General features: G+C 43.4%; 1 protein-coding gene across 2 annotated transcripts in view; it reads left to right on the top strand.

Moving 5' to 3' along the window:
- Nucleotides 1–20653, top strand: part of RPS6KA5 (ribosomal protein S6 kinase A5) — a 192020-nt gene that overhangs the window by 134685 nt on the left and 36682 nt on the right. For both annotated transcript variants that reach the window (XM_074393472.1, XM_003939861.4), the window contains exons 8-9: nt 18113–18263; nt 20449–20610. In XM_074393472.1, the coding sequence (XP_074249573.1) occupies nt 18113–18263; nt 20449–20610 (313 nt within the window). The remainder of the gene's footprint in view (nt 1–18112; nt 18264–20448; nt 20611–20653) is intronic.

A 20653-nucleotide genomic window follows, 5' to 3' on the forward strand; every position in this document is an offset into this window, starting at 1 on the left:
GTGGTGGAACTGAGAGTCTAACAAGACCCAGACAGCTAGAGTTTGCAGGCCAGAGTGCCGGAGAGGAGAGTGGCACACAGAGCGAAGTCCAGAGATGTGCAGAGGTATTCAATTGAGTATTGGTAACCACAGAGTGAGGAAACTGTGCTATAAGTTGTGATTTCTTGTGAAATTGAACTGTAGATTCAACACAATCACATTTCCAGGAGGCATTTATTTTTTCTTTAGAAATTGACAACCTGGGTCTAAAATTCATTATGGAAATGCAGAGGACCTAGAATAGCCAAATCACCTTTGAAGAAATATGTCTTGAAAAATATTTCGTTCTAAGTTACAGCAATTAAGACAGTGTGATATTGGTGTCACGATAGACAAATAATCAATGCAAATGATTTTTGACAAAGATAAAGTATCTTTTATAAAGATAGTTTTGAACAAATGGTGCTGGAACCATTGGCTATCCAAATTGGAAAAAAAAAAATGAACTTCAAGAAATACTTCATACCATATAGAAAAATTCATTCAAAATTGATATAGGCCTAAATGTAATACCTAAAACTGTAAAACTTCTGGAAGGAAACATAAAGGAAAACTGTTATGAGCTTAGTTTAGGCAAAGACTTCTTAGATATGACACAAAAAGTGCAATCCATAAAAGAAAACATTAATAAATTTGACTTCATCCAAGTTAAATATTTCTGCTCTTTAAAACTGTTAAGAGAATGAAAAGACAAGTCACAGACTGGGATAAATTTTAAATCATATGTCCGCTAAAGGACCGGTATCCAGAATACTTTAAGAATTCTTAAACTCAAGAAAACAGACAACCTCATTAAAAATGGGCAAAAAATTTGAACAGACAGTTCACCAGAGAAGATGTGTAGGTGGTAAATTAGCACATGAAAAGACTACGAGCATCTTTAGTCTTTAGGAAAATGCAAATTAGAACGTCAGTGAAATACTCGCTATATACTCCCCAAGAATAGCTAAAAATAAAGGAACTGATAACACCAAGTGCTGATAAAGACTTAGAGGAACTGGAGCTTTCATATGCTGCAAGGGGAAATGTAAAATAGTACAAAAACTTTGGAAAACAGGTAATTTCTTAAAAAGTTAAACATTAACCACTATCTAATCTGTGCATTCCACTCCTGGGTAATTACCAAGGGAAACGAAAACATATATCCATACAAAAACTTGTACAGGAATGTTCATGACAACTTCATTTGTAGTAACTGAAAACTAGAAATAATCCAAATATCTGTGAGTAAGTAAGTGGTTAAAAAATTGTGGTTTATTCATACAAATGGAATACTCCTTAGCAATGAAAAGGAATTTATGTAAGACAGGTGCAATAGTGCACCAGTAGTCACAGTTGCTGAGGAGGGTTGGGTGGGGTGATTGTTTGAGCCCAGGAGTTTGAGGTCAGCCTGGGCAATGTAGCAAGACCTTATCTCTTTAATAAAAGGAATGATTTGTTTACACACTTGCAAATGGATGACTCTCAAAATAATTACACTGAGCGAACGGAGCAAGAAAGTATAGAATATATTCTGTATGATTCCAATTCCAGAAAATGCCAACTAATCTATGTGACAAAAAGCAGAATATCAATTGCCTCGGGACAGGGATTGGGGGAGGCAGGAGAGGTTACAGAGGAACAGAGGTGCAAGGGTTATTGCTGAGTTTAAAATGAGGAAACTAAGGCCAGTATAAGACAATTAAATGCCAATTTATTCAGCTCCCGGGCGAGGTTCTGTGGTCCGGGAAAGGGAGCCAGAGAAGTCGCGCTGACTTCCTGGGTCGGGAGGTTTTTATGGCTATGAGGAACGAGCAACAGCAGGACGTCCTGATTGGATCCAGGGGAGCCGGATTGAGATGGGGCGGGCCGCTATTGGTTGGCAGGTTGTTGGGCAGGTTTTCCGGTGCGAGAGCCGGCCAGGGTTGCATCGGCCAGAGCCTTCCAGGGGAGCCATGCGGCAGAGCTAGGTGCTGAGTGCAGAGCCTGGTGCCGGGTGCAGAGTCAGGTGCTGAGTGCAGAGGTGGGTGTGTCCGACCTCCTGGCAAAGCAACTGCCTTACATTCCGACCCTTTTGATGATATAGGACGCCGCTTCTTTCTGGCTACTTCCTGCTGAATAGGGGCGGAGTGAGGGAGAAGGGTCAGTTGGCCGGTGCCTCGGTTGGCAGTGGGACGTAGGGGTGAAGTAGCATTTGGTTTATGGCCACCCTGGAAATTTCCTTCATGCGGGCCTGTAAAAACCTGAGGAAAAAAGGGGCTAGCATTAACAGAACACAAACTACGATGATGGGAGTGATAATAGGGGTTAGCCAGGTTAGCATGGGGGATTGCCACCAATTAAGAGGCGAGACTGATGCATTCTGCTTCTTGCGGAGGTCCTCTTGGAGGCTATAGAGTGTTGACATTTTCTTCTACAAGGCCTGTTTTATTGATGTAATAGCAGCACTGCTCCCGAAGAAACAGACAGGTACCTCCCTTTTCTGCTGTCAGCAGGTCAAGGGCCGATCAGTTCTGGAGAGTTACCTGGGCCAGTGACGTGATTTGTCGCTGGAGGGAGGCCAGGGAGGCAGCCGACGCTTTGATAGCCACGAGAAGCTTCTCCTCTAGTTGAGTGGCTGAGGTGACACCGTAGTCTAGGGCGCCGCTACCCAGCCCGGCCGCCACCAGAGAGGATGGTAGAGAGAGACCAATGACCATTGGGAGGAAGACTGCTCGTTTGTCTTGGTGATTAGGGGAGGGTGGAAGGAGGGATAGAAGTTTAGCCTGTCTGTATACCTCTTAACTGCAGGACCAAGGTGATAGGCACACAAGGGAAAGGGAAGGAGGCATTAATAACTTTAGTTAAGTTTCCATTACACCAGAAATATCCTCCTGGTGGTGCGTAGAGGGAGGATTTTACCTTTACTGTGGTGTTACAGCTGGTACTGGAGCTGCTGGCTGTCTCACAGCAGAAAGAGAAATTTTGAGGGTGTATTTGGAACAAGGGGATATCCATTAAGATGGTGCCGGGTCCCATAGGTGATTGTGATAGATTGAACCCGGACCTAAGGGGAACTGCAGCTAAGGGGGGGGGGGTTGCTGAGAGAGGCACATAAAAAGCAGTTGGTGATATTCATGGCTTTAGTTAAATTTAACATGTTGGCTCCCTGCTGTACTAGAGTCAACCAAGAGAAAGGTTGAGAGGTGTTATCTGAGGATTTGAATTGGTTAGTTAGGGTGGCTTCATTTTGCAGGATTGTATGGCTTACAGAACCGAGCTGTTTTATTGCTTCAGAGACAATGTGGGTATAGGACCAGAATATTAGCAATGTTCCCTGAAGGTGGCTCCGGGTATAATCTTCATAGACTTTACCAGACACTCCTGCATCCCAACGGCTGTGCCAGGGGTCGTGGATGCTGAGGGCTAAGGAACCATTGCTGAAGCGAGTGAGCATGCAGTTGGGACGACTTGGATGCTGTGGCTTGTGAATAACACAAGAGCAGTATGGGCACCCCCTGTAGGTGGTGTTCCACCAATGTCAGTAGTCCTTGGTTTGGTCATATAGAAAACACAGCCCATGCCGAAAGTGAAACCCATGATTGCGACTGAGTACAGCATTTTTACCGTGCGGGATGAGGATGGAGACGGTAGACTGACAGCTGTCTGTTTGGCAGTTTGCCTGTGCAAGATAATGGGTCCTGGTGGTGGGGTCCTCAGTCCAGGATTCCTGGATGTAGAAGCGCCAAACATATGAGTTGGCCTCAAGAGGTGATATCAGAAGGACTGTCAGGAGGAGGTTCTGAAGGGTTAGGGGGCGACGGGTCAGGGCCACAGGTGAGGCGGAGGCAAGTGGGGCCCAGGGGTTCGGATTTCCACTGATCATTTTGGGGGGCCAGTTTGAGGTGGGACACATGGTACCACGGAGTGTGGCCCAGGAGTTTGGCTGCTGTGGGAGTGGTTAGGATAACAATGTAGAGTCCCAACCACCCAAGTTGCAAGGATCTTGGTTTGAGTTCTCCGAGAAGAACACTGTCGCCCACTTGGAGAGGCGCCACTGGGTGGGAGTCCTCTGGTCCTGGCACAACAGGGAGGGAGCAGTCTGCATGCTCCCTTAGCAGGTGGCGGAGGAGGGAGAGGAAGGAAAGGTAGGAAGCCAGTGGAGGGGGTTTTACAGGGAGGTTGTGAGAAACCAGGAAGGGCCGGCCATACAGCAATTCGAAGGGGCTAAGGCCCCTTGGCCCCTGTGGGGTGGCCCGGACCCGGGCCAGGGCAAGAGGTAGGAATGTGGGCCAAGAGAGTTTTACCTCAATAGCAAGTTTGGCCAAATGGTCTTTGAGGATGCTGTGGGCCCGTTCAACTTTACCCGACGACTGAGGATGGTAAAGGATGTGCAGTTTCCAGGAGATGTTGAGGGACTTGGCAACTAGCTGGACTACTTGGGCCGTAAATGCTGGACCATTGTCCGACTGGATGGTGGCAGGTAGGCCGAAGCGAGGGATGATTTCTTGAGTAAGGAGGGATGCCACCCTGTCTGCCATCTCCTGGGAGGTGGGGAAGGCTTCAATCCAACCTGAAAAGGTATCTACAAAAGTTAGGAGGTAGCGGAGCTTTTTGTGAGTGGGCATATGAGTGAAGTCAGTTTACCAGTCTTGGGCTGGTAGGTTGCCACGCATTTGGTGAGTAGGAAACTGTGGCCTTAAGCCTCCCTGAGGCAAGACCGTAGAGCAAGTAACGCATGCCATGTGTACCTGCTCAATTGTTTGTTGCAGACCTGGCGAGAAAAAGAGGGTATGTACAAAGCAGTGTAACACCTTAGGCCCTGTATGTAAGGATTGGTGGATTTCAGCAATAATTTTAGGGGCCTGTTCCCAGGGAAGGGCGATTATTTTATTTAGGAAGATCCAGCCCTGATTAGATTATGTTCCCCCTTTTAGTATAAGGGTCTGTTTTTCTGATGGTGAGTATACAGGCTGTGTGGCCATTGCAAGGAAGAGAAAAGGGGTAAGGGTTAACTTGGCATTAGTTAAAGATCTTGCTACTGTATCTGCCTGTGCATTGCCCCAGGAGATGGCATCATGCTGGGCACGGTGTCCTCGGCAGTGTATGACTGCAACTTACCTGGGCAATTATAATACCTGTAAAAGGTTGGAGATCTGTGTAGCATTGATTATGGGGGACCCTTTTGTGATGAGGAATCTCCGCTCTCTCCAGAGGGCAGAGTGGCAATGGGTAATAAGAAAAGCATATTTTGAGTCAGTATAGATATTTGCTCGCTTTCCCTGTGCTAGTGTGAGAGCTCGGGTTAGGGCAATGAGCTCCACCTTTTGTGATGTGGTTCCATTAGGGAGGCGACGTGCCTCGAGGGTGGCTCAATCTGTGACTACCACATAGGCTGTCTTTCGCCTCCCGTCAGCTGTTATTACTGAACTTCCATCCACATAGAAAGTAAGGTCTGGGTTAGGCAGGGGAAGGTCGGATAGGCCCTCCCGAGGTTTGGCAAGTACATCCATTAGTTCAGGGTAGGAGTGGGCTGGGGAAGCAGTAGGGGATGGAAGAGGAAGCAGGGTAGCTGGGTTGAGTGGGGAAATAGGGTGAAGGCTGACTGAAGGATTCTCAACGAAGAGCAGGTGGAACTCCTATAGACGAGAGGGCCCTAGGTGAGTGAGGGATTTGTGGGAGAGGAGGTCGGTAAGCCTGTGAGGAGAGAACGCTGAGATTGGCAGGCCCAGGGTAAGTTTTAGGGATTCCTTGATAAGTTCTGTTGCTGCTCCCAGGACCCGCAGGCGAGGCTGCCACCTCCTGACCATGGGGTCAAGTTGCTTCGATAAGTAGGCTACAGGGTGGAACACAGGACCAAGGGGTTGGGTTAGAACCCCAACAGCAATGCCCTGTTTCTCATCAGTGAACAGATAAAAGGGGTGATTGAGGTCCGGCAGGTGAAATGGGGGTGTGGTGGACAGAGCAGTTTGGAGGGTTTTCAAAGCCCGTTTTACAATCTCAGGATGGGAGAGAGGTCCCCTGGGGGTGTCCTTAGCCACCACGTACAGAGGTTTAGCTAGAAAGGCAAAGTTAGGTATCCAGTGGTGGAAGAATCCTACAAATCCTAAAAAGGAGAGAATCTGTTTGGCAGTCTCCAGGGGCTGCAGTGAAAGAAGTGCCTTCCGGCAATCTGTTGTTAGGCTTTTAGTTTTGGGGGTGAGGCAAATGCCCAAGTAGACCACTGAGGTGACTGCTAACTGTGCTTTGGAGGGAGATACTCGGTATCCCCGAGATCTGAGAAAGTTAAGGAGAGTGGCAGTATGCTGTTGGGATAGGGAGAGGGAGGGGCTGCAAAGTAACAGGTCGTCTACATACTGGAGAAGGAGACAGGGTTGAAGGGGGCAGGAGCCAAGGTCGGCTGCCAAGGCTTGTCCAAAAATGTGAGGGCTGTCTTGGAATCCCTGAGGCAGGACTGTCCAGGTAAGCTATTGTGACAGGTTGGTGTCAGAATCGGTCCAGGTGAAGGCAAAGAGAAAGTAGGACCCAGGGTGAAGGGGAATGGTAAAGAAGGCGTCCTTGAGGTCAAGAACTGTAAAATGAGGGGTAGTGGAGGGAATGTTTGATAACAGAGTGTATGGGTTGGGGACTACAGGGTGGAGGGGTACCACTGCCTCGTTAATAAGGCACAGGTCCTGAACCAGGCGGTAGCGACCGGACAGCTTTTGGACTGGCAGGATAGTGTTACAAGGGGAACTGGTGAGAATAACTAGTTCCTGGGCTAGCAGGTGGGTGATGATAGGCTTCAGGCCTTGACGGTGGGCCTTCAAGATGGGGAACTGAGGACGTGAAGGAAAGTGGGTAGGATTTCTGAGAAGTATCTTAACCGGGGGATGATGTTTGGCCACTACAGGCTTGGAGGTATCCCATACCAGGGGATTAACTACGTCAGGAGGAATAGGGGGTTGGGGCGGGGTGTTAAGACAGGGTGTGGCATCAGTTAGGAGTGGCAGTAGGAGGTAGGCGGATGATGGGCTTGAGTGTGAGGGGCCAGTGAATTGGAGAGTGGCCCCCACCATCTGGAGAATGTCTCGTCCTAAAAGGGGGACTGGGCATGAGGGTATGATTAAAAAGGAGTGGGAAAAGGGGTGTCCCTTGAGGACACAGGCTAAAGGATGGGTGATTGCGACAGGAAGGCTTGCTGTCAGTTCCCATGACTGAAACCTAGGAAAGTATGATAGTCCTCAGTAGGAAGGCAATACAGAATAGGTAGCCCCCGTGTCCACTAAGAAGGAAATAGACTTACCCGCTCCCTGCAGTGTTACCCTGGGCTCAGCAAGGGTGATGGGGGTCTTTGAGTCCGGGCTGCGTCAGTTGTCCAGAAGGCCGAGAAGTTCAAGTGATGGGACTGCTTCCTGCGAACCAGCCTGTCCTCCACATAGAGGTGTGGGGGGTGGGCCTGTAATCTGGGACGGGCAATCACTGCGCCAGTGTCTAAGCTGCTTGCAGTTCGGGCAAAGCTTGGTAGATGGTCGAGGACATGGACACTGACGTGCCCAGTGTCCCTCCTGACCGCACTTGAACCAGGCCCCAGGCGGAACGCCTCCAGAGTTCTTGGCAGGCTTTGATGGACTCCCTCCACCAGCTGCCTGGTGGGCTGTCGGCCTCAGGGCTGCCACAAGAGCTTGGGTTTGGAGGCTTACCTTGTGCTGTAGACATGCCTGGCGGGTGGCCTCAGCCGTTTCCTCTTGGCCATTAAAAACTTTAAATGCCATATTTACCAGGTCTCGTATGGGAGTTTGGGGGCCCTCCTCAGCTTTCCTAAGTTTCTTTCTAATGTCAGCCGCTGACTGAGAGATGAAATGGGTGGCTAGAACTGTAGCCCCCGGTAAAGAGGCCAGGTCCAGCTGGGTATGAAAGATCATAGCATTAGTTAATCGGTCAAGGAAGGTGGCTGGGTTTTCAGTAGGACCCTGAGTTATTTCCCTTAACTTATCATAATTAACTACCTTTTGGGCTGCGGTTTGCATGCCCGCTAGGAGACATTGTAGCATTTGGTCTCAGCAGCAGCGGCCATCTTGACCAGTTTGATAGTTCCAATTAGGGTTGGCCTCGGGGACCACCGCCGCACCTACTGGCATTTGATTGATTGTGAGATGTACCTGATCAGCGTGTGCCCGGGCCACCGTAAGGATGCGGTCACACTCATCTGGAGTAAGGGTGGAGGACAGAATTACATAGGTATCATGCCAGGTGAGGTCGTAAGCCTGGGTGTGGTAGCGAAATTCTTTGGTGTAAGCAGTAGGATTGGTGGATAATGACCCTAGGTGTTTCTCAATGGCTGATAGATGAGAGAGGGAGAAGGGAACATGTACTCAAACAAGCCCTCTGCCCTGGCCACCTTGTGGAGGGGACAAAGGAGAGAGGTTTCATCGTTAGGAGCGTAGCACAAGCAAGTGTGAGCACTAACAGGAGAGGCTAGGTTGGGACCAGGAAGAGGAGGAGCTGGAGGGGGTTGAGGTTCTGCATATGGCAGAGGATTTGTGAGTCGGGCGGGTAAAATGGATAGTTCCTCGGGTGGATCAGGTCAGAAAAGGAGGAGGAGAGTGGAGGGGCCCAGGGCAGTGAGGGAGTTTCTTTGGCCAGGAGCACCTGAGCGGTGGTGCAGGAGGAACAGAGGGTGGGATGGGAGCGGAGATACCAGAAGGCCTGAACATAGGGAACCTCCAACCATTTACCATTTTTTTTGACAGAAATTGTCTAAATCAGTTAAAATGCCGAAATCGAAAGTTCCCTCCGGTGGCCACTTGGACTGATTATCCACAGGATACTGAGGCTAGGGCATGGTGGAGAGGAAAGCAGCCTTTTCTTTTCTATGGAGAGGCCCAGTTTCAGTAAATTTTGGACTAGATATCCCAATGGCAACTCGGGGTCTAGGTGGGACTCCTGATTACCCATAGTTCCCTCTCTGTTGCGGGATAGTCAGGAGTGAGGAAGGCATCCCGGACATCAACGCCCGACTACCAGAGGTTACGGGGAAGGACAGGAGTATAGGGACATCTCCACAATATTCCTGTCTTCCGGAACGGGCGAGCAGGGGCACCACGACATCTCTGCAAGACCCACAGCTCAAGATGGGAAGGAGTCCCTGACGCGGCCGCGATTACGGACAGGGTCTCCTCGGATTGGAGCAAACAGAGGATGGGGTTATGAGCAATAGGAGTCTTACCGAGTGATGGCTGCAGACGATCGGAGAGGCGGCGGCTCCCTGGTTCAGCTTATGGTAGAGGAGTCAGTTTCCCCCAGGAGGGGTCTTGAATTCCTCCTGGGTTTTGGCACCACTTGTAAGGGTTATTGCTGAGTTTAAAATGAGGAAACTGAGGCCAGTATAAGAAAATTAAATGCCAATTTATTCAGCTCCAGGGCAAGGTTCTGTGGTCCGGGGAAAGGGGGCCAGAGAAGTCTCACTGACTTCCTGGGGTGGGAGGTTTTTATGGCTATGAGGAATGAGCAACAGCAGGACGCCCTGACTGGGTCCAGGGGAGCGGGATTGAGATGGGGCGGGCCACTATTGGTTGGCAGGTTGTCGGGTGGGTTTTCCGGTGCGAGAACCGGCCAGGGTTGTATCAGCCAGAGCCTTCCAGGGGAGCCATGTGGCAGAGCTAGGTGCCGAGTGCGGAGCCTGGTGCCGGGTGCAGAGTCAGGTGCTGAGTGCAGCAGAGTTGGGTGTGTCTGACCTCCCAGCGAGGCAACCAGCTTTATAATAGGAAAACTTTGGAAGGTGATCAATATGTTCATTATCTTGATTGTGGCAGTGGTTTGACAGGTGTATACATATGTCAAAACTTACCAAGGTTTGAATATTTTCTTCCGTGGAATTAAAAAAACATAAAATTATATACTTTGTGGGAATTTTATTGTACGTCAATTGTACTTCAGTAAAACTGTTAAAAATTTAAAGTGTATTTTTTCCAGGACAGGCTAGGAAGTAAATGATTTCTCACTGTTTCAATTTATTTAATACCAAAGCTATGTGAGCAGTACTTCTTTGTAAAGTCAAGGTGAGTTAAAAATCAAACCTCTTATGAAAAATAATAAATATGACTTCGTTTATTTTAAATTGATTTTTTGACAGTTTGAAAATGCCTCAGAATATAGGAAGCCTTGGTCATGGTCCTGAGAATTTGGGTCCAATTGCAAGATTCTACCTGTAATGGTGACAGGTGCTAAGGGATGGCCTTAGCCTGACAACATTAAGTGGTGGCTTCTCTCACTAATTCCCCTCTTTCTGATTCCACATATACAAGCAATCTTTTAAAAATAATCATTTCCACTCTAGGTCTGAGTGTAGAGAGAAATACATTGCTTATGATGGCAAGAATATTCTGAACAAAGTAATGTTCACATTTATATTGCTTTTATTCTCTTTCTATCAATCAATTGGCATTCTGGTTTTAGAAAGAGAAAAAAAGCCTGATTCAGGTTGTCTAAAACCTTAAAACTAAAGCAAATGGACTTTTCAAGAATTTAAATAGGATTCCTTCCCTTTAATCAATTAATTATCCACTTTGTTGTGGTGTCAACCTGTAATTTCATAGTTTTTGTGTGTGTGACAGAAATTTACAAATAATGTGATAACTAAATTATCCTACAATACATTTTTCTTTCAAAATAATCATTCTGAGTATCTTTTCTGGGATAAATCTTATATGTATTATTTAGATAATCTGTCTCCAGTGTCTTTTTTTTTTTTTTTTTTAGATGGAGTTAATATTAAATTATCAATATTATAGATTGGAATGATTGCTTTTAGCTTTTCTGTGAGTCTGTTTCTTATTTTTTAAATATATGTTCATGTGCTTTTCTTACTTATGTGTCTTATACTAGCTTTTATTTTATTTTTTTTTAAATTGTTTTTTGAGACGGAATCTTGCTCTGTTGCCAAGCTGGAATGCAGTGGCGCGATCTTGGCTTACTGCAACCTCTGCTTCCCAGGTTCAAGTGATTTTCTTGCCTCAGCCTCTCAAGTAGCTGGGACTGCAGGCAAGCACCACCACACCTGGCTAATTTTTTTTTTTTTTTTCTGAATTTTTAATAGAGACAGGGTTTCACCATGTTGGTCAGGCTAGTTTCTAACTACTGACCTTGTGGTCCACACACCTTGGCCTCCCAAAGTGCTAGGATTACAGGCATGAGCCACTGTGCCCAGCCTATTTTTAAAATTTTTTTAAAATTTTGAGACGGAGTCTCTCTCTGTCACCAAGACTAGATGTAGTGGTGCTATCTTTGCCTCCCATGTTAAATTGATCTTCCTGCCTCATTCTCCCCAGTAGCTGGGATTACAGGCACATGCCACCACGCATAGCTAATTTTTCTGTTTTTAGTAGAGATGGGGTTTTACCATGTCGGCCATACTGGTCTTAAACTCCTGACCTCAAGTGATTCACCCACCTGAGCCTCCCAGAATACTGAGTTTACAGACGTAAGCCAGTCCCAGAAGCAATGGCAGGAGTGTGCACCTCTCAGATGGCTTCCCAGGCAGTGTGGCAGGATACCTGGTTAGTGTACTGGGCAGAAGAGGGAAACAAGATGCTTTATTTTTTTTTCCAGACGTAGTGGCTCATGCCTGTAATCCCAACACTTTGGGAGGCTGAGGATGGTGGATCACTTCAGGTCAGGAGTTCGAGACCAGCCTGGCCAGTATGGTGAAACCCATCTTTACTAAAAATAGAAAAATTAGCTGGGCATGGTGATGGGTGCCTATAATCCCAGTTACTCGGGAGGCTAAGGCAGGAGAATTGCTTGAACACAGGAGGTGGAGGTTGCAGTGAGCCAAGATTGCACCCACTGTACTCCAGCCTGGGCAACAGAAGGAGACTCAGTACTTAAAAAAAAAAAAAAGGTGGTTTATGTGACAGTGAAGAAGACTATTTATAGCTCATATAAGATATGCCCTGGGGACTCCAGGAGTTACTGGGTGGGTGAGACTTTTGAGTGCAGTCACAGATTCCGCAGAAGCAGATAAAGGTACCAGCCAAATAATCTCATTTTTTTATTATTAATGATCTGGCTGGTGTGGCCTAGGGAAACCCAGGTTAATTGGATCAAGGAAGAACCCAGTAACACCAAAAGGGAAGTGACAGCCTGTCTCATTGCTAAAAGAAGACAGACTCCTGTAGAGTGACACCAGCAGCACCCTTCCCCTGGGGACCACTGTGTGCCAGCCTCTATGCTGAGAAGTCACCCACATTATATTCTGGAATCCGCAGAGCCCTGAAAAATAAGTGGTAGCATATGCAGTTTTACAGATGAAGAAACTAGAATGTCACTTGCCTGGGACTCAGAGTTACCGTGAGGTTGGACTGGGATCAAATACAGTTACTGGAAAGTTAATCCGTGCTGTCTTCTCCAGTAACACTTGTTTCCATACTGCTGTTTTCTTTCCAAGTCTGGCAGATGCTTGTTTCAGGTGAAAGACTGGGAAGTACTGGCCCACAGACACCAGGGAATTGATTTCATTAATCAATGGAGTATTTGTTGAATAATTTTTTACTCCTAAGGAGAAAGAGAAATATAAGGCAAAGTCCTTGTCCTGAGAACTCTTATATAGCATTTGGGAAGGATATGGAATAAATACATGAAAACTCATAATATCAGGGAGTTATGACAAATGTCTCAGTGCTTTTAGGTAAGAAGAATGCTGGGGGGAGGACAAAGGAGGTTTGGTTCCCTGGGGCTGGGCTGTCAGGGAGGCCTTCTGTGATGGAGATGAGGAATGGGCTGCCACCAAAAGTAAACGAGAAAAGACGGTGGGGAAGTACCCGCAGGGGCACACGGGAGGTTCGGAACTCCATGGCCTCCTTGCCCCTCTGTACTCCTGTTAGTGGGTTCATGATCTTGTAAGTGAAATTCGTTTTATTGTTCCTACTCTAAATGTCATGTTTATTATAGTTTATGGATATAGGGTAAAGAGTCAATAATAATACCTGGAAACATATACTATTAATGTTTTGATATGTTTTGTTTTATTCTTTTTAACTTGTATAATGTTGTACTCATACTAGAAATATTTATATTTTTCAGTTTGGTGACATGTATAAACATTCTGTTCTAATTACACACTCTGTGTAAACATAATTCTGTAATGGCTGGATAATGTACGATTGAGTGGATACACCATAATATGCTAAACTTTTCCCCTAGTATTGGACAAAAATTTAGAGTAAGTGAAGTTTACTGAAAGCTGTTTGTAACTCAGGCAGGCATGTCAACAATTTTGTAATTCTGGGACCACATGGGAACCAGGAAGTAAAAAGTCATGAAGTGGAAAAGATTGTGAACTTTTAAATGGAGGACAAATAGAAATAAACAACCCATGAGAACGCATGCCATTTGCAGAAAAGCAAAAGAGTTATTTGCAGGCATCTCACTGAAACTGTGAGGAAAAGAGATCCTGAGTGGGCAAGATACAGTAAGTGGAAAACAATTTGACCATTTATTTATTCACTAAATATTTGTTGAGGAGTTGCTGTATGCTAAGCAGTGTTCTAGGCCCTGGGAATAAAGCAGTGAACAAAACAGAATTCTTACTCCATTAGAACTTATATTTTAGTTGGGAGAGAGAAATAATAGACAAATAAATATATGATATACATGAAGAAAAATAAAATAGAGCCAAGGGATAAGGAGTATGGAGGTAATGGCTGTTCTTGATAGGATGGTTAGAGCAGGCTTCTCTGAAAAGTTGACACTTGAACAAAGAACCTAGTGGGTTTAAGAAGTGAGCATCGCCCATTGTTACTAAGACTGTTGTGCTTAAATGTCAGTGATTTTTTTTTTTTTTTTGAGACAGGTCTTTGTTATATTTCAGTGAACATAGAAAAACACATGTACAAAGTTTCATAGTTTTACTTTTTGTAAAACATTTTATTATAAAAGTTTTTAAACATTTGTTACAGTGGACACCCACGCACTCACTAACTACATTCTGCCATGAATATTTTATCATCCTCGCTTGTTACCTGTGCCTGTGTATCTGTATCTCTCCCATCATAGGTTTAATTTTAATGTTGGTATCTTTACCCTATATTCTGTACATTCTGAAGCTAATCACTTGTGAATTCTTTTTGCCACAGAGGTTTCTGGAAAATTCATCAGTAGGAAGAAATTTTATATTCATTTTTATATTATTGGTGTGGATTTTAATTTTATTTCATTTGATATTTTAAATGCAGTTCCTCAATCCATTTGGAATTCATTTGGGTTGTAGTATAAGGCAAGAGTCTTGCATTATTTATTGTTTGTTTCCTGTACAGTTGGTTTCCCCAACATTTGTGGCCTTTGGTACATGATCTGGTAATTTTTTAAAAAATGATACATGTTTTTGGCTGGGCGTGGTGGCTCACGCCTGTAATTCCAACACTTTGGGAGGCTGAGGCAGATGTGTCACCTGAAGTTAGGAGTTCAAGACCAGCCTGGCCAACATGGCGAAACCTCATTCTACTGAAAATACCAAAATTAGCCAGGCATGGTGGCGGGTGCCTGTAATCCCAGCTACTCAGGAGGCAGAGGCAGGAGAGTCACTTGAACCCGAGGCAGGAGAATTGCTTGAACCTGAGGCAGGAGAATCGCACTATTGCACTCCATCCTAGCGACAGAGTGAGAATCCATCTCAAAATAAAATAAATAATAATAATACAAGTTTTTATAAAAGCTTAGTAATTTTTCAAACGTGTCGTCTGTGTTCACTTGATTTGGCTGTTAATTTATTTTGCTAATACTACACTTTAACAGTTTCATTTCATGACACATTGTAATATGTGGCTAGGCAAATCACTGGAGTTGTCTTTTTCAGAGTTTTCTTATTTGTGCTACATATTTTAAAAATGAGTATTTAAGTCACCCATGTTCTAAATCCTTGTTGCAAGTTTATTCAATATTCATATTTCTTGTTTTTTTGAAAGGAGTCTTTCCTCTTCTGTAAAAGGATAAAAATAGCAGTCTTTGATAGGATTATTATATGGATTAAATAACACACATGAAGTGTTTAATATGGCTTGTCAACTCAGAGGTTTTTCTGACTTTTCAGAAGGCTCTAAGATTTATTTGGGCTCTACCTAATTGTAATTCATTTCTGGAGTTTTCCAGATCCATTTTTAAGCAAGAAAAAGATAACTTTGGGATATTACCAATTCAGAAATCAAGCACATTGGAGAAGTGACAGCAGTACCCAAGAAATGTCTTCCTGCCCCTGTTGCAGGATGCTCTAGTATTGTTATGACTAAATGTCTCACAGAATTCTCTACCCCTAGCCCCACTTCTGCAGTGCCCATTCTGCATAGCCAGCAGTGGTCTGGGGTTCACTTGATGTTCATACTTACATGTCACAATAGACTGGAATCGGGCACCAGTTTTAGTTAGCTTTATATAAGGATGCAGGACAGGAAACATTACAGCATCAAACACGTCTTCATCAAGGACCTTCCCACCACCTATGTGTGGTTTCCCAGCCCACAGAAGACACCCTCAACCATTGGTGATGAGAATAAGTGGGAACGTGTGGACCACCCCAGCATGGGAAGCTCAGCACAGCAACTGTCCCTTATAACAGCTCTTGAGCATGCATGGCTTCCAGGGGTCTGCATGCCTGCTCACACCTCTCAGTCCAGATGCAGTCCACTTCCAGGAGTATCTTTCACAGCACCTGACCCAGCTGTCACGCCACCGTTATCTTAACTCAGTATATTTCAAGGAAATGGTATAAGAAAAAGTTACATCTAGTACTGCCTTCTCATGGAGAAAAGATGTAGCCTGCTCTAGGTCCTTTTTCCTCACCACATGACTCCCAGTGTCTGGTTCTCTTCCTGGCACTGCAGTTTTCTAACAGGAATAGGCTTTAGAACCTCCTCACCTCACTAGGGAAACTCTGTGGTATTCGGTTTACCGAGACAACAGGGAGCCTAAGTGATGTTTCTTCCACATACCTTCTGTTTTCATAGAGTGGGGCAAGATAACTCGTCTACATTTGCTAGGGTCCCTGCTGCTGCTTCTGGCCATACGATTTTCACTCAGGAAAGGAAGGGGTTCAGGCCATCACTGACGGTTCTTCAAGCTCCCCTATCAGCACTGTTTTCTGCAGACATTCTTTCAGATTTCTACTCAATTTCTCCTGCTGTGTGGTCCCTGCCTCATCTGAATTTAAAATTCTACCTCCTTGCATGTGGTCTCCTTGTGCTCCTCTCTCCAGACTTGGCATCTCAGCAGAGCCATTTCTGTTTTTGGGTACTCCTTTTGAGGATGGACCCACCATGCTGGACATTTCTCCTTTCTGTTTTCACAGGATTGACATTCTTTCCCCAGCGCCTGGTATCAAGTAGATTTTCATACACGTTGCAGTATTCTTAAGGTTTAAGAAGTAGTAGATGGTGCAGGGTCAGTATGCTAAGATGATGTCAGCCAAAGTGCATGTATTTCTACCTGATTGAACAAAAGTAAATGTCACAATTTGCTTATCTCGACCCTGATTCTTTTTTACCCAAATTTTTTTTTCTGCAAAAAGTACAGTAGAGGTAGAGAAAATGGGAAAGGCTATCTTTATTTTTCCCCGAGGAACAGGTTTCCCCGTTTATTTCTCAGATGTATCTGTATCTGATCTGAGAAGAGGATTGTCTACTAATGCTGAAAATTCAGACAAGCAGTGAGCAGTGGGAGAGTATTACAGAATCAAAAAGAAGACAGGCTGCTGCTTACTTTTTTCCTTGTTCTACCAGCATTTTTGGGGGTTCCAAGAATTAAGTGCTAGAGGTAGAATTAACTTTGAGATTAACAACACTGCTGGAATCTTTTGTTAAAAATTACAGTTTCATTATCATTTCAGTCATTCTCAGTGGCTACTTGATAGAGCATCTAGGCCTATTTTTTATATGGTTGCCGTAGAATGAGGGAGTATAACAGTAGCCCACATTTATTGAGCATCTGCTATGCACTAGGTGCTGTGTTAAGCACTCTACAGGTCTTAACTCATTTAAGCATCGTAATATCCATTTTAGGTAGGTACTGATGTTATGTCCATTTTGCAGGTGAGAAAACTGAAGTACAGAGGTTAATTGTCTCAAGGTCACCTGAGATCAAGCCAAGCCATCACTGGACTCAGCCTGGGTCCAAAGTCTGTGTTCTAACCCACCACACTATACTGTGTCTTATACATTAGTTATCTGTTTTTGTTTCATAATGGTTATTAATATTTGAATGCACAATAGGTAATCTTTTAGCATACCCAATTAATGTAGTAACTGTTTGTCTTCATATATATTGTGTTAAGGTTCTTCATTTCGGTCAGTCCTTTCAATATTTCTTAATAAATTATTGATCTGGATCTTAAGAAGGAGAAAGGTACACTTGGATTGAATTGATTTCTTCTGTGACCTCAGAATAAATTTCTCATCAAGAAACTTGATTACCATCTTATATTTTTATTTTCCATAATAAATTGTGGACTTTACTCCATCTCTGAGCTCGACTGGTCTCATAGGGGTTTTCTGGCCATTTTATAGCAGCAAACAATGAAGCAGATACTTTTACCCCAAGAAAAGCTCCAGCTCTAGTGCCCATTTCCCGATATCAAGAGCTGAACTATCTCCAGGTGGGTCTGACCCCCTCTTGTCTCAGTGGACTGCCCTTTGCATTCCCATGGGCCCCTTAGGTTTGCTGACACTCAAGGGAAGAGGAGTGAGGTGGAGAGGCTTATTGTCTTTTGTACTTTTAAATCTGAGTGCTCAGTTCACTTATCTGAACTTGTTAAGAGTGTTATATGTTGTGAAGTCTTTAATCATTGAGTCTAGTCTATATATGGGAGGTCTAATCTAGTCCCAAGCTTTTCCTTTTCTCCCCCTAATGAAATAGTTGGGATGTAGCCTCCCACCAGGATTGACTTACACTGAAAAATGAGCGAGCATTTTTTGTTCCTACTCGAGTTTCAGAAATTTGACTTCATATTTCTTCAATAGTATTGAGATGTTATTAATACATGTTAACTATTTATATGTGGTTCAGTTTCAAAGTGTATTTCACCATGCTTTTTTTTTTTTTTTTTTTTTTGTCATTTTCTGTTTTAACAGCAAGTTTTGTCTGCCTACAGGAGAATATTAAAAAGTGAGCCTCCATATCCCCAAGAAATGAGTGCTTTAGCTAAAGACCTAATTCAGCGTCTTTTGATGAAAGATCCCAAGAAGAGACTGGGATGTGGTCCACGTGATGCAGATGAAATCAAAGAACATCTCTTCTTTCAGGTGAAATTATTGAATAGATAAATGGTTTCCTACTCCTTGCCGCTTTCAGGGTCCTTGGCATTCTTGGTGAAATTAATGAACACAGTCCCCTTTGGGTTAATTTTCCACTGACATTTCATCATATCAGTAAGCCTGACCCAAATATTATGGTCTAAAGGGACCATCTAGGTTTTTTTTATTCCGTAAATTAAGCTTTTACATTATTATCACCAAAACAAATGAAAATAACATATCAAAATGAAAGAAAAAACTCTTTCGTCAAGTAAGCTTGTGTTATTTATTTCTTTTTAAATATATAAAAACAAATACTGATTGGAAATGAGAATTATCTCTGCACTTCTGTGCTCAAAAAAAGGGCATATTTCTTTTAGTCTGTCAATATAATTTTTAAAAAATACTGCATATCTTACAGAAGTTCAGTAACATAATGAGAAAAACATTTAGAATCAAATAAACTTTATTATATGTATTTCATAGATTCACATGGCCTGGAAAGATTAGTCTTTGAACACACTTTCAAACAAGTTGTTGTGAAGTTTATCTCAAAAATTAACAGGTAAAATTTAAGAAATGATTTGAGTAAAGTACCCCCAATCATATTTTTCTAAGATTGTTTTCTCCATTGCTCCCTGTATTTGAGAATATTGCAATGTGTCTTTCATATTAGAGAAATTTATCTTTTCAGTAGCTTGGAATAGTAATTTTAGGTTACTTAATTGCCTTGACTTTTTAAATGATCAGGACACTTTTGGAAAGACCAGAGTTCTACTTGTAAAGGCCTAAATGGCCTTTTTCTCTGTAAATGGAGTGGGGGTGGAAAGGATCATAACAGCATTCCATTTTCTACATATTAAACATTCTCCTGCTAACAACATGTTTCTTTAAATTACCCCTTTCCTATAGAAGTTTCTCTTAATATATGTACAGTAGCGAAGCACAAGTTATGTGCTTGTAATGGAAAACATTACAGCTGCAGAGAGAAAAAAACGCTCATTAGAAAGTCAAGAGACTGTGTTCAAATCCTGACTCTTCCACCAACTGGTGTTTGAATGAAAGAGTCTTTCTTATTTCTGGGCTTCAGTTTCACTGGATCAAATAAAGAAGATGAACTAAATGATCTCAATTGCATTTTAGCCGAGAAATTTGAAGATCTGTAATTTAATTATTTTGTTTCTATTGCATCTACAAGACAGCATAATAAAAACATTATATGGTAATTGATTAAACTTACTGAATTTTATCAACCAAGAAGTGCACATTTTCATATTTTATCATCACTGAAATTAGTATGCATATTACAGTGACCATCATCTTATATTCTATGATTAATACTTTTTTCTTAATGATACATAAAATAATTGTGTATCTTACTATCAGTGATGGCATCTTAGATTTGAAGAAATATGGTAATAGGAGATCTGTAGAATTTAATTCAGTAAGTGTTATCTGAGGTTATTTTAAATGGTAGGAGCACAAAGAAACAGCAAAGGGTTGGATTTCAGTATTGTAACTCAGTAAGTGAAGTGACCTAGTTAGAAAAGGGGCTTACATTCTGTGAGGGACATAAGAAGCAGTCTTTAAAATGCTTGAACACAATTGAATAAGAAAAGAGTGATTGCATCAGTATGATAGTGTCATTTGAATCTCTAGACATAAGCACATGCATGATTTATGGTGAATTTATTTTCCAGTCTGTCGGGATGACCAGGAGGAAAAGCAAGTGCAGGTGGACAGCTAAGTAGCATTACCTCTAGAAAACAGGAATATTCCTCTAGAGCTAATATCCACATCCGCAGAGCATTTGGAAACCCTTGATTTCAGTTTTTTGTTTTGTTTTGGATTTTTTGTTGTTTTCTTTTTGGCTTAACACCTTTCTGAAGAGGCTCAGGACAAAAGTATTGTTGTTATCTTTAAGAGTAAACTAGGGTGTCTTGGTGCCCCCCAGAGGACACTCTGAGATTCAACAGTGAAAGTCTCATCTTGGAGGCACAGCATGGGCTCAAGCTATAAACTGCTGTGGTCTTGCTTGGAAAAAGATACATTTTTTTTTATTATTGATTTGAAATATGTTCCCTTATTTTTATCCTCTCTCCCTACCAGTCAAAATTCTAATCTATCTTTATTATTCTTAGGAAATACATTTTGGCTATTGATTTCTACTTCGTACCAACTTTCTTTGTTTTAGAAAATAAATTGGGATGATTTAGCTGCCAAAAAAGTGCCTGCACCATTTAAGCCAGTCATTCGAGATGAATTAGATGTGAGTAACTTTGCAGAAGAGTTCACAGAAATGGATCCCACTTATTCTCCTGCAGCCCTGCCCCAGAGCTCTGAGAAGCTGTTTCAGGTAATTTCCCATACTGTGCACATGTACACTGGCCATATATCCT

This window comes from Saimiri boliviensis, chromosome 2 (assembly GCF_048565385.1).
Source record: "Saimiri boliviensis isolate mSaiBol1 chromosome 2, mSaiBol1.pri, whole genome shotgun sequence".
Classification (NCBI taxonomy): domain Eukaryota; kingdom Metazoa; phylum Chordata; class Mammalia; order Primates; family Cebidae; genus Saimiri; species Saimiri boliviensis.